Source organism: Arvicola amphibius, chromosome 11, assembly GCF_903992535.2.
Source record: "Arvicola amphibius chromosome 11, mArvAmp1.2, whole genome shotgun sequence".
Classification (NCBI taxonomy): Eukaryota; Metazoa; Chordata; class Mammalia; order Rodentia; family Cricetidae; genus Arvicola; species Arvicola amphibius.
This window is the reverse complement of record NC_052057.2, coordinates 22,938,890-22,951,257: the sequence shown is the minus strand read 5'-3', so window position 1 is coordinate 22,951,257 and position 12,368 is coordinate 22,938,890. Positions and strand designations below refer to the sequence as shown.

The following is a 12,368-nucleotide window of genomic DNA, read 5'->3' as shown; positions in this document are numbered from 1 at the left end:
TACAAGTGGCCTCACTGGTCACAGGTCTGATGCATCTCATTGGTGCATCCCTGTAAATCCCCTTACTAAGGAGGCAGTGGCAGGCAGATAGATCTCTGTGAGTTCAAGGCCAGCCTGGTCTACAGAGTTAGTTCCAGGACAGTCAGGCCTCTACAAAGAAACTGTGTCTCAAAAAAAAAAAAATCAAAACAAAGCAACCAAAATAGAATTAATGCCCTCCGGTTGCAGCCAGCACGCGTTATGGGCCCCATTTGTGAGAGCTCAGTGTGCCCTGTCAGAAAGGGACATTCCCATTGGGCGAGAACAAACGCTGAGCCCACTCCTCTCCATCCTTTTCCCCTAGTGTTGACAGAGGAGAAACCCCAAAGTGACCTTGCTTCCTGCCCTGCCTGACAACAAGTTAAACGGAATTCCCAACTAGAGGCCTGGGCAGATATTCATCCACCTGCGAAAGCGTTTTTGTGGAAGTTTTCGTTAGAGGCCTCGAATGTCTTGAAATGCTCTCAGTCACACGGAGTCCGCCTTTGTCTCTGAGTTCTTTGTCTGTCCTGCCAGGCGACAACCTGAGTCTCTTTACACTCGTGAAAACTGCGCAGTTTTCAAATATTAAAAAAGCAGGGGGTAATTGCACGTGCATGTGATTAAAGGAATAAAAAAGGAATACAGAAGTATAGCTTCGATATATGTAAATGTTTTGCCGTGTGTGGGCGCGCTAATATTTTAAAGGATGCCTCCGTTGTTTTACGCAGCATGTTTGTCTTTTCCTTTTGCTGGTTGGGGTTTTGGGGTTTTTTTGTTTGTTTGTTTGTCTTTTGCAGTGCTGGAGGGTGAACCCCAGTCCTTAACGTTTTTCTTCATTTCAACTACATTGTTCATCTGTATTAAATATAATTTGTATGCACTTAGACAGAATTATTACTAAAATGGCAATCATTAGTAGCCCTCCTGTGCGGAAATTACAGTCATATCCAGAACCACAACAAGCCTCTGGTGACTGCGTCCTCCAACATCTGGTTTTGCCAAACTTGAGACTGAAGCTCGGTGATATAGATACTGTGTTTAGGGGTGGGAAACTTCCTGTACAAATGGGGTTGAATATATCATAATCTGCTCAGCTTGGCAAAGCACACATCGTGAGTGCTCAGACCCCACACAACATCAAAGCAAGAGGGCATTCTGCAATTTAGAAAAGTTATTGATACCAAAATGGAATTCAGGAGGTAAACAGCTCTGGTCTATACGGGAAATGAACTAGACAGCCAATCTCAATGGTCCCATCTCAGGTTTCCTTTCATGGAAAACATTTGCTTATTGTTTGGATGACCAGAGCAGCCAGCACGATAACATTTAGGCTGCAGAAACTATAGTGTTTCATAGATCTGGTGCCTGCAAGTGCTAACTTAAACCCACGCAGCTGCTTCATTAAATAGAGAAGATAGCAGCCACCCGGAAGACAACTGGACGCGTGTCTGTCTATTCCCAAGCAGCCAAACTGCAGGTGATTGCGTAAGTCTTTGGATGCCTAGCCAAGGGCAGACCAAACTTGATCAGGATCCAGAACCCCAGAGACAAAGAGTCCCCATTGTGAGTGTGGATGAGATGTTAGATGAATCATTTCTATACAGAAAAGACAGTTGCCCCTGAGAAGTAGCTAGCCTCAACGGAACAGTCAGCTCCAATGGGTCATGGCTGACCCTGCAGCTGAGCTGGCCAAACATCTGCCCCAGTGCCTCGGTGGCATGCCAAGGCAGACGGAGGTAGCCTGTAGTAGTGCTCCTGACATGTGGAGATATGCCTTGTTGTGCAAGAGGCCCACTTGGCTTCAGCAAGTGACCGCTTTGGCAAGAAATAACAGGGATGAGTGAGCCTCAACTTGCTGGGTAAATCATCTTGGTAAATGTCAAAAGCTTGGCTATTCCTTTGGAGGATCTCTTGAAGATTGCTCTTGAGATCTGGAAACAGGATTGACCCGTGGCTTTCTCCATCCTATTGCTCCCAGGAGAGGGCACCGAGTGAGAATTCTGTGTGCCCTTTTACCCTTTTTGTAATCAATGAAGTTGTTTGGGCTGCTTTTTTAAAAATATATCCTTTTGGTGGAGTTTACATATTTGCCTAAGAGGCACGAGCCTGCTTGTTTTGATTTGTTCAGAGGAAGACTGCAGACTTACTGCCCTAATAAGGAAAGTGAGGCTGAGTGCTGACTCTACACCAAATAAATCTTTCCAGACTGCTACAGGTGAAATGAAATGTTAACATGCTCTTCAATTATTAATAAAAATTAGAAATAGATCTTGCTGGAAATGTGGGGGACTGAAAAGAAAGTATTTTAATATCTGTGTGGATGTTTTGTTCCATTACTGAAGGGTGGTATGTGGAAAGGAAGTGACTGCTTTCATGAATGGTGTATTCAGAGTGAGAGACTTTCGGTATTCCTTTTGTGGAAAACATCAAATGCAGACAGGCAAAGAGAGAAATCTTCGCAATTGCTTCCCAGAGTAGGAATGCCAGTTCCTACTGTTATTTCAGATTTTGGTCTCATGTGTTTTTAAAGGACATATACAAAACAACCTGAAGATCCTATCCTCACGTCCCAAGTATAATTCATTTCAGTAAATATGACCCTATATTACCCTTTAATTTGTTTTTACTTTTATTTATTATTTCCTGTGTGTATTGTGTAAGTGTCTGTGTGTCTGTGTGTGTGAGAGAGTGTGTGTATGTATTGTGAGTATGTGTTTGCATATGTATGAATGTATATGTTTGTGTGCATCTATTATTTGAGTGTGTATGTGTGTGTGTGAGAGTGGATGTATGCATGAGAGAATTGTGTGTGAGATGGTGTGTGTTTGTGTATATGCATAAATGTGTGTGTGTGTGTGTGTGTGTGTGTGTGTGTGTGTGTCCATCCTGGGTCCTGGGATGAACGTGTATCATCAGGCTTGGTGGCAGCTCCTTTGCCCACTGAGCCATTTCCCCAGCTCCCATTTCCATGAGCACCTCCATCTTGTTGTATAAATGCCCCCATTATTTGCTAAACAAATCTCCATTTGCCATTCCTTCCTTGCCTCTAATGTTGCATTGAAATCAAGAAAGATGCTCCGGGATGGCTATCTGTGCATGATTGCCTGGGCCTTTGTTGTTTGTTTCATTTGCATTAAACTTAAAGCTCAGTGCTCTTGGCTTTAAGACACTTAATGCTTTTTACCTTTATTTTAGGTATATGAGCACCAGGATGGCAGTAAGTCGCTCAAGTTGGGTGACTTTGGTCTGGCCACCATTGTTGATGGCCCTCTGTACACAGTCTGTGGCACCCCAACATATGTGGCTCCCGAAATCATTGCAGAGACTGGGTGAGTGCCCCCCTTGGCTTTAGAACTTGCGAAGGAGTAAGAATCATGAAAGAGCTGTGGGCGTGGGCAGAATTAGCCATCCACTCTCTCTCCCCTCCCCTTTCTATTCCCTCCCCCACCTGTTCAGCAAGCCATTTTTCTTTGTCTTCCCAAGCAAGTTGCCAGTGACTGTCATCCTGTTTAAAGATTGCATTTGGTCTCTGCTAAAGGTAAAGCAACTATTAATCATAAAAAATTTAATAAATGTCCAGATAAGTGGAGAGACGCATATCAATAGTAATTAAATCACTTTTAAATATAAAAGAATGAGATACTGTTATAAATTCCCCTCTGGTCACTTTTCTCACCTAGCTTTATACCTTGGCCCCATTTTGGTCATCTTAGCTATTGCTTCTCTAAGGAAAACAAATGTCTTGGACCCCCGAAGGCCATGGGCTATTTGCTGGTGTGTGTGCAGAATGAAATGAATGTCCGTCTCCGCCCTAGATTGAGAGGGGAGCAACCCATTCCTAAAGGGCCTACTTTGTGCCAAGTCTTAAACTCTACTCAATTCTCACTTTGATGGTGCACGATGCTCCTGCCATTTCCCAGGTGAATATGTGAAGATTTTTCATCCAACAGGCTAAGCGGCCTGTAGTCACATGACTCCCTAGTGGCTGGATTGGGATTTGAACTCAGGGTGACTTAAAACAGAGGCTTTATCAGCTTTTTGTTTTGTTTTGTTTTGCTTTTAATTCTGTTACCAAGAGCTACAGCCAGAGATCTGAAATGCTACCCTTCAACTAAAGGACTGAAAAGGATGGTGTGTGAGAAGCAGACCGCAGCCCCATTTTTCTTGCTTTTTTTCTTTGTTTGTTTGTTTGTGTTCTGCTGCAAAGGATTGAACCCAGGGTGGTCAGCACCCTGTAGAAGCGGTCTGCCTCTGAGATACCTCCCAGCCCCAAGTGTTCTCATCGCTCATGACATAAACTTATACCCAGGTAGAGAATGAATTTCACCCAAAAGACGAAAAGACAGAACACACAAGCAAGTAAGCCTCCTGGGGGGATCCTTAGGACTCCTTGTTCTTTTATCTATTTACATGTATGTGGAGGTCAGAAGACAACTCTCTCTTTCGACCACACGAGTCAAGAAATTCAAACTCATCAGGCTAGATAGAAAGCTATTTTACCCACCGAGCCGTCTCCTCAGCCCTGGGGACTATATGGTTAGCCAAATTTGAGTGATTTGGAAACTCACACAAGTACCTTGGCTGCCAACCCTTGGTAATACTGCCTCTACCTGCCAACTTTCTGGCTAGGACATATCTCAATGCATACTGTGTGCGTTGAGTAGAAAGAGGATGTGGTTGGGCGCTTAGCTGGAGCCTGGCTCTGCTGCTGAGACACAGTGTGATCTTGAGCAAAATTACTCACCCACTGAAGCCCTTCTATCTTCTATAAAATATGTGATATTTATTTTGTCCAGTCTACAGTGTCTGAGGGGAAATAAATAAGATGATGTATATCATACTTTATAAACTAAAAAATAATCTTTAATTGCTGTTTCTAAATCAAGGATATTTGGACCCAGCCCCATCTAAAAATTAAAATATCCACAGCAAACGGATCAGCCCAGGCTTGTAGTATTTAATGTGTGTGTGTGTGTGTGTGTGTGTGTGTGTGTTCACAAGCCTCAGTCTTTTCCAATTTATCTTTTTTTTAAAAAAAGGTTTATTTTTATTTTATGTTTATGAATGTTTTGCCAGCTTGTATGTCTTTCCACCACATGCATGAAGTGCCTATGGAGGTCAGAAGAGGGCATTGGATCCCCTGGAATTAGAGTTGCATATGCAAGCTGCCATGTGGGTGCTGGGAACAGAACTTGGGTCTTCTGCAAAGCAATCGCTGTTCTAAACTGCTGAGCCATCTCTGCAGTACTGTTTTGTTTATTTTTACTTTTTTTTGAGACAGGGTTTCTCAGTAGCTTTTGGAGCCTGTCCTGGAACTAGTTCTTGTAGACCAGGCTGGCCTTGAGCTCACAGAGATCCGCCTGCCTCTGCCTCCCGAGTGCTGGGATTAAAGACGCATGACACCACGGCCCGGCAACTTTTTGCTTTTTTGCAGATATACTTTTTATGTGATGCAATTTTTTATTTAACTTTTTAAAGTCAAAATATAATTATATCATGTTCCCCTTCCCTTTCTTCCCCCCAGACCTTCTGTTATTCATGGGGTTTTTTGTTATTATTCAGTATACATGTTCTTTAATGTGTAAGTATGACCCCTGAAGGGTCAGTTTATTGTTCCTTATATGTGTATGATTTCAGGGATGACCACTTGGCATTGAATAACCAACTACGATGTTCATCCCTGGGGAAGACAATTCTCATCTCTCAGATGTCAGCATTCCTTGGTTGCTTATAGCTCTTTGTCTAGGGTTAGAGTCCCAGAAGATTTGCCTCCTCCCCATTAGCATGTCCACCAGTGCTGTTCTTAGGCAGATCTTGTTTAGGCAGCTGTATTGTTGAAGTATCATGAGTATCCCAATCAAACTGGAAACACAATTGCACATCAGATTTCTTGGACCTCCTGCTCTTGCAGTCTTCCTGCCCCTTCTTCCACGATGTTCTCTGAACCCTGAGTTCATGATTTGTGTAAGCATCCACTAGGTCTGGTCACCCCACAACCAGTTGCCCTGTTCATTTTGACTGGGTGTGGCTTCCACAATGGACTCTTTGTTGCAAGGAGATGCTTTTTTGAGGAGAGTAGGATATAAGGTTAAATTATAGAAACACAGTTAGGAACTGTACTGCTTTGGTACGGTGGAAGAAAGCTGTTCTCATCAAGCAGTGGTGACTCATGCCTTTAATCCCAGCATTTGAGGCAGAGGCCAACCTGGTCTACAAGAGCTAGTTCCAGGATAGGCTCCAAAACTACAGAAAAACCTTTTCTCTAGAAAGAAAAGAAAAAAAAAAGAAAAGGAAAGGAAAGAAAGAGAAGAAAAGAAAAGAAAAGAAAAGAAAAGCCTTCTCCTTCAGGATCAGTGGCCTCACTAGCCCTGGATAGCTGGCATGGTTTGTGCCTGTTGACCAGGTCTTCAGTCTAATTAAACAGCTGTTGGTTACCTCTAGGACAGCAATGCCACCATTGCACCTTTAGGGCTCTCTTGGCAAGTCAGGCCTTGCTGTGGTTCACAGGCACCACAGCCAGGTAGGACTGCTGGCGGCTTCCCTCCCGTGGCAGCTTGCACAGCGCCTGCCCGGACTGCGAAAGAACTTTCTTCTGGGGTTTGTGTTCAGTTGGCAGATTTTTTAAAATTTTGCTTGGTCTCCTTGGGTTGGCAGTGGAAGAGTCATGATTTGGGGCTGTGTAATTTGTCCTGGCTGACTTTGCTAACTCCAGCATCATTCCTTTTGTCAGATATGGCCTCAAGGTGGACATCTGGGCAGCCGGTGTGATCACTTACATCCTGCTGTGTGGTTTCCCTCCGTTCCGTGGGTATGGGCAGCAATCCTTTATTCAGCTCTAACAAGTCATTTCTCTGCTCTCTGAATGATCCATTTGCCCTTCTCGCACAAAGGAGCCTCTAGCAGCGGGGAGCATAATAAGAATCCCACTTGCGATTCTCATTCTTTTTTCCATGTTGCATGCTAATTTACATGCATACCATAAATCTTCCTCATGCCGTCTTTAACCTCATTCTTTGTTAATTTACCAAAACAATTGCATACCGACATTTTCAGTGGCTTAGACAAAAAGCATACTTTGCACATTGAAGGGGTATGTGATGAGCTGACACCCAGCTCTGCTTTCTCTTGTTGTCCACACAGGAGTGGTGATGACCAAGAGGTGCTTTTTGATCAGATTTTGATGGGCCAAGTGGACTTCCCACCTCCGTACTGGGACAATGTGTCAGATTCTGCTAAGGTAGGGGGATCATCGCTGCCCTGTTCCCTGGAGCCTGGTGCCTTAGTGGAAGCATTGATTCCAATTAAACGAGCGTGTGCTAACAGACCAGTGATAAAATGTGACTCCAGGACATACTTTAGATAGAAGACCTGGGTTTTCCAAGCTTTCACAGACATCAGGGCCACCATCTTGCTGTCATTCCAGTCTCATTTCGGCACAGGATTGTTGTTTTCCCTGCATGGTTCCTCTCAGGGAAGCCACCTCTGGCCACTGGTGCCAGTTGTAGCTCTTAACTTTTCTTGGCTCACCTTGTCCTCCTCGCCTTGTCCTCCTTCTCTATTGTTTTATGCACAACATGTGTTCTTAGTCTCAAAAATAGAACGCCCATCCTCTCTGTCATATAATTGTCCATCTATAGCCACCTACTTAAACATATATAACCTGCATAAACATATGTTGGTAGGAGATCAAATCCTACTTAGGCAATTGATTTCCAGACTCTCCCACTAGAATGCAAATTCTGTGAAGGCTAGGATTTTTGTCCACTTATGAAAATGTTTTGTATGCATTTGTGTCTTTGCCTGGGACTAGAGTAGCAGGGGTTTCTAACCACCTGATATGAGTGCTGGGACCCCAACCCAGGTCCTCTGCAAGAGCAGCAAATGCGCTTGAGCGCTGAGCTATCCCTCCAGCCCCTGATTTTTGCCCATTTAGTTCGCTGCCGTATCAGCAATTCTGACATCACAACCAGAATACAACCAGTGGACCAGTGGTTCTGTGTAGTCAATAAACCAGAGAGGTTTATAAATAAGTGAATCAAGCGACTGATTAATCAGAGGGAAGAGAGCCCAGCCTCGGCCTCTGTTTGAAATGACCAAAAAGGATGTCATAGAGATGTCATTATTCAAGTCCAACCTCATAGGGTACCTGGGGTTCAGAGGCAGGAGCGACGGAACTCGTGCTTCTTCACCCTGCCAACCCAAGATCAGCTCCTCTCTGATGAAAGTACGAAAATGATATCAAACTGGATGTGAAAGTGAGCAGAGTTGGCAAATCATCCTTCATTCATTTTCTATAGCCTTAAACATGCTGCCTGGAAATCAGGATAAGGACCCATTTCTTTGTCTGTCAAAACAGAAACTTCAAGTATTTTTTTTTTTTTTTTGGTTTTTCGAGACAGGGTTTCTCTGTGGCTTTGGAGCCTGTCCTGGAACTAGCTCTTGTAGACCAGGCTGGTCTTGAACTCACAGAGATCCGCCTGCCTCTGCCTCCCGAGTGCTGGGATTAAAGGCGTGCGCCACCACCGCCCAGCTTTCAAGTATTTTTTAAAAGATTTTATTTATTTTTATTTCATGCATATGTGTCTCATGAGGACAGCGCCTGTAGAGCCCAGAAGAGGGTGTCACATCCCCTGGAACTGGAGTTACAGGTTGTGAGCCACCATGTGGATGCTGGGAATTGAACCCAGGTCCTCTGGAAGAGTAATCAGTGCTCTTAGCCCCTGAGCCATTTTCTAGCCCCAAAGTTGTTCTTTATTTTTTATGTGGCATCTATACAACTATGAAATCTGACTTAAAAGTATTACATCCTAGTAAAAAGTTATTGTCTAACATGAGTAATTTCTTTGCTTCTAAGGCTATTTTATTTTTATAGGATTTACATAAATATTGATTTCATTTTGTTTTTCTATCAACTAAGCTGTATAAAAGTTCACAGTCTCTTTAATGTTTGAAGGTGTGATCCAGCTAGCCATGGGTAAGTGGGGTGACATGATTTAGATTGTGAGCTTTTCCAAACTGAGATTGCAATCCTGAATTTGCAAACCCCCAGATTTTCCCTCCAGGGTTGGATAAATGGAGTCTAATATTCCCCTTCACAGGAACTCATCAACATGATGCTGCTGGTTAACGTGGACCAGAGATTCTCAGCCTTGCAGGTCCTTGAGCATCCCTGGGTTAATGTAAGTGACCTTCTTTCTCTGTAGCCACTGCCACCGGCACCCCTTTTAAAACTGCATCTGCAGATTTCCTAGTGGCACTGCCTCTTCCTTGAAGTGCATTTGGCTTGGTTCCCCACCCTGAGGTCACCCAAGTATTCCATGGAGGCCTCTGATGTGTCCGTCTTACTGGCTTTCTGAAGAACTGCCTTCCAGCAGGGAGGTTGATGTGGGTGTGGTCCTGACCCTCCTGTCTCTCAGCAGCTCTCTGTGGTAAGATCCAGGCTGGATAACAGCCACTAAGATGGTGCAGATGCTCTCAGTCAGTTTCCATGTCTGAGTACAAGGAGCCAAGGTTTTCTGCTTGCGCCTGAGAGCTCAGCTCAGCACCACTCAAGCCTGAGTGTGTCCACAGCACCTGGTAGCCTCCTCAAAATGAGCTTCTAAGGTGACAGCTTAGAGGCTGTGTTCCCAAGCTTTTGAATGATGGCCTGTCACAGCCCTTTGAGGACTACTGGTTGTTTTTCAGCAATAAAACCGTCCTCTAGAAAAGTCACTATTTTCTCACACTCTATCTCTCTACAAATTATTAGTGAAACAATTCTGATAGGTAATGATGCTTAATATTCATAAAGGGCATAAGTTCCAGAGTCTGTGGCACTGTTTTAAGCACTCCATGCATATTAATTGATCACGTCTGTCCGCACCACTTGGTAACTTTCTAACCCAGTCACCATGCAGTCCCCGCTGGCAGATGGGGAAGCTCCATGATTTGGTTGAATGATTCTTGGTGCCAGCGTAGAAGACAGATACAGGTATGTGTGTAGAAACAGACACGACACTCCCAGAACCATTAGTTTCCTGACAGACTCTGCCAGCCTCCCCACTACACCGATAGATGTAGCTCTAGGTTGAAGACCAAAAAAAACATTCCTGTTCCCCTTCTCCGAAGAGTGACTTTGGCGAATGGTCACGTGGCTCCTTTCTAAAATCACTATGGAGAACAAGGTGTGAATGGGAAGTACTCTCAACTGGTGAGGTGGTGTGCAGGGTGGCACATGCTCGGGACCTTACTGATGCTATAGAGAATGATCATGGGCCAGCAGGCTAGTACTTCCCATGTTTGCACACCATGGTGAAAGTTATCTTTATATACCAGGAGAATATTCACGAATGTGAGCATGTAAGGGTGTAAGCCAAGGTTTCTTTCTGGCCTTTTCCCCCAGCAGAGGCTCTCAAATGTGCATGTATGTGAGAGTACTCCCCTCCTCATCCCTGGGGCAGTGAGGCAAGGCAACTCCCACTCATGCAACCTCATGCTGAGCTCCACATCAGGATGCTAAGTCAAAATTCTCTTTTACTATCAAGTAGGAAGGTTTTGACAGTGTCCTGTTTGAGCCTGGTAACAAGCCTTTAGGATAGGCAGTGTAATAGTCAGTTATTGTACCCATTTCACAGACAAGAAGACTGAAACCATATGATTTTTCCTCCAAGTAGCCACACCTGGAATTGAGACAGATTTTATAGTCAGGCATCTCACACTACAAGATCAAAGTCTGGAGATTCCAGTGTACCACACTCTATCTCTGCCCTTGTTTTAAGTGGAAACCCTGGAAATCCAGAAGAACGTCATATGGACACTGACCTCATGATAATGTTACCTCAATTCAGTGCCCTTTCAGACTAGCTGTTCTAACTCAGGGGTCACGTCTTCTCTGCGGTGTGTGAGAGAGATCTATAAGCCAGCCGTAGGCAGTAATTGATCTAGAATGATCTTTGTGGGTTCATTTAACATCTATGACCCACAACTTATCGAATTGTAAAAACTGAGACAGGTGACCACACAGACTTAAAGGTAAAATTTGAAGCATCACCCCCTAAAGGAAAGCGCTTTATAGATGACAAGAGCCATCTTAGATACCTCAATGTGTTCCTCTTAGATCCTTAGACTCGCCCTCCAGGAGCTCTGTGAAACTCAACCAACAGCCACAGGCAGTGAGCAGGGCTGGACCAGAAGCTTCTATAGAGAATGCTGTAGAGGGCTTGATGGGGTGACTTCGAGAGCTCGGCCCTTAGGGGTCTTGGAAGGATAGTCCAGAGGTCAGCTCCAGAAGGCCATGGGTGTGTACCACAAGATACCCTTATGAATGGGTCTGTATCTATCTATGAGGGGTTCCAGACACAGCTGGAACCCTACTAAAATATCCCCAACCCAACAGGGTAGAAACACAAATAAGGATACCTTCTGGTATCATCCTCTGGAGGGGGCAGCCCGCACACCTCAACACAAGCGTCTGCCCCCTCAGCTGCCTTACACACAGCTTCTCCCACAAGCCCTGTGTCCGACCACTCCATTCCGCAGTTCTGAACCTCTGGACAGTTGAATTCCTGCTTCATTTCAATTTTTCTCTGATTCTTAAAAAGCAACAACAACAACAACAATAAACAAACTTTTTAAAAAGCAAATATAGCATCTAGGTGTAAAATAAGACAAAGTAAACGGGGCATTCTGACGGGGGAAAAACATGATTTTAGAGAAACCTTTTTAAAATCTGGTGTGGAAAGTGCTGGCTTCACACTGATACTATCTTTACATGGCAGCTAAGTCAGAAACCGCTTGTTTTCTTTGCCTCCAAATAACAAATTTGCCCAGTAAGCTTTGGCCACCAGTGCTTAGCCTAGTAAAGGTCAGCACACAAAAGACCAAGCCATCAAAATAAATGAATTAGGGGCTTAAAGGGATATAAATTTAACAAGACATTTTGCATTTGGCAATCAGATTATAGCTGGCCACCACGGAAAGCCTCTCCCTAAGGGGACTAAAAGTAATGATAGTCGCGTAAGCCCCTTGGGTGTCTGCGCAAGCCATTTCTTGCGCTCTCATTTGTTCTGGTTTTCTGTATTGCTTATATGACGACCTTCTACGTGGTCCACCTGGAATTGAAAAGGTGATTTCTTATGAAACGAAAAGTAGAGCAGAAAGGCAGTAGAAAAAAAATGGAGTCAGCAAAAGTCACTTATTTTAACCTTCATCCCGGAGCATCCTTTAAGCAAGTCCAAGTTTCTTTTTAATAGGCTCTGGGTACCAACTCTACCTTGTTCCTCATTTTCTTTGACCTGGAAAGTGTCATGGGTGATGGATGGCTTATCAGGTGGGTCCAGTGAGCCACATGAAAAAAAGGTATTCTTGTG

At 44.2% G+C, this 12,368-nt stretch overlaps 1 protein-coding gene across 10 annotated transcripts in view; it reads left to right on the top strand.

The window, feature by feature from the left end:
- Dclk1 (doublecortin like kinase 1) overlaps positions 1 to 12,368 on the top strand; it is a 279,460-nt gene that overhangs the window by 241,422 nt on the left and 25,670 nt on the right. For 9 of the 10 annotated variants that reach the window (XM_038347473.1, XM_038347472.1, XM_038347479.1 and 6 more), the window contains 4 exons: positions 3,217 to 3,350; positions 6,752 to 6,829; positions 7,162 to 7,258; positions 9,120 to 9,200. In XM_038347473.1, the coding sequence (XP_038203401.1) occupies positions 3,217 to 3,350; positions 6,752 to 6,829; positions 7,162 to 7,258; positions 9,120 to 9,200 (390 nt within the window). The remainder of the gene's footprint in view (positions 1 to 3,216; positions 3,351 to 6,751; positions 6,830 to 7,161; positions 7,259 to 9,119; positions 9,201 to 12,368) is intronic. The other variant, XM_038347475.1, reaches the window with a different exon arrangement.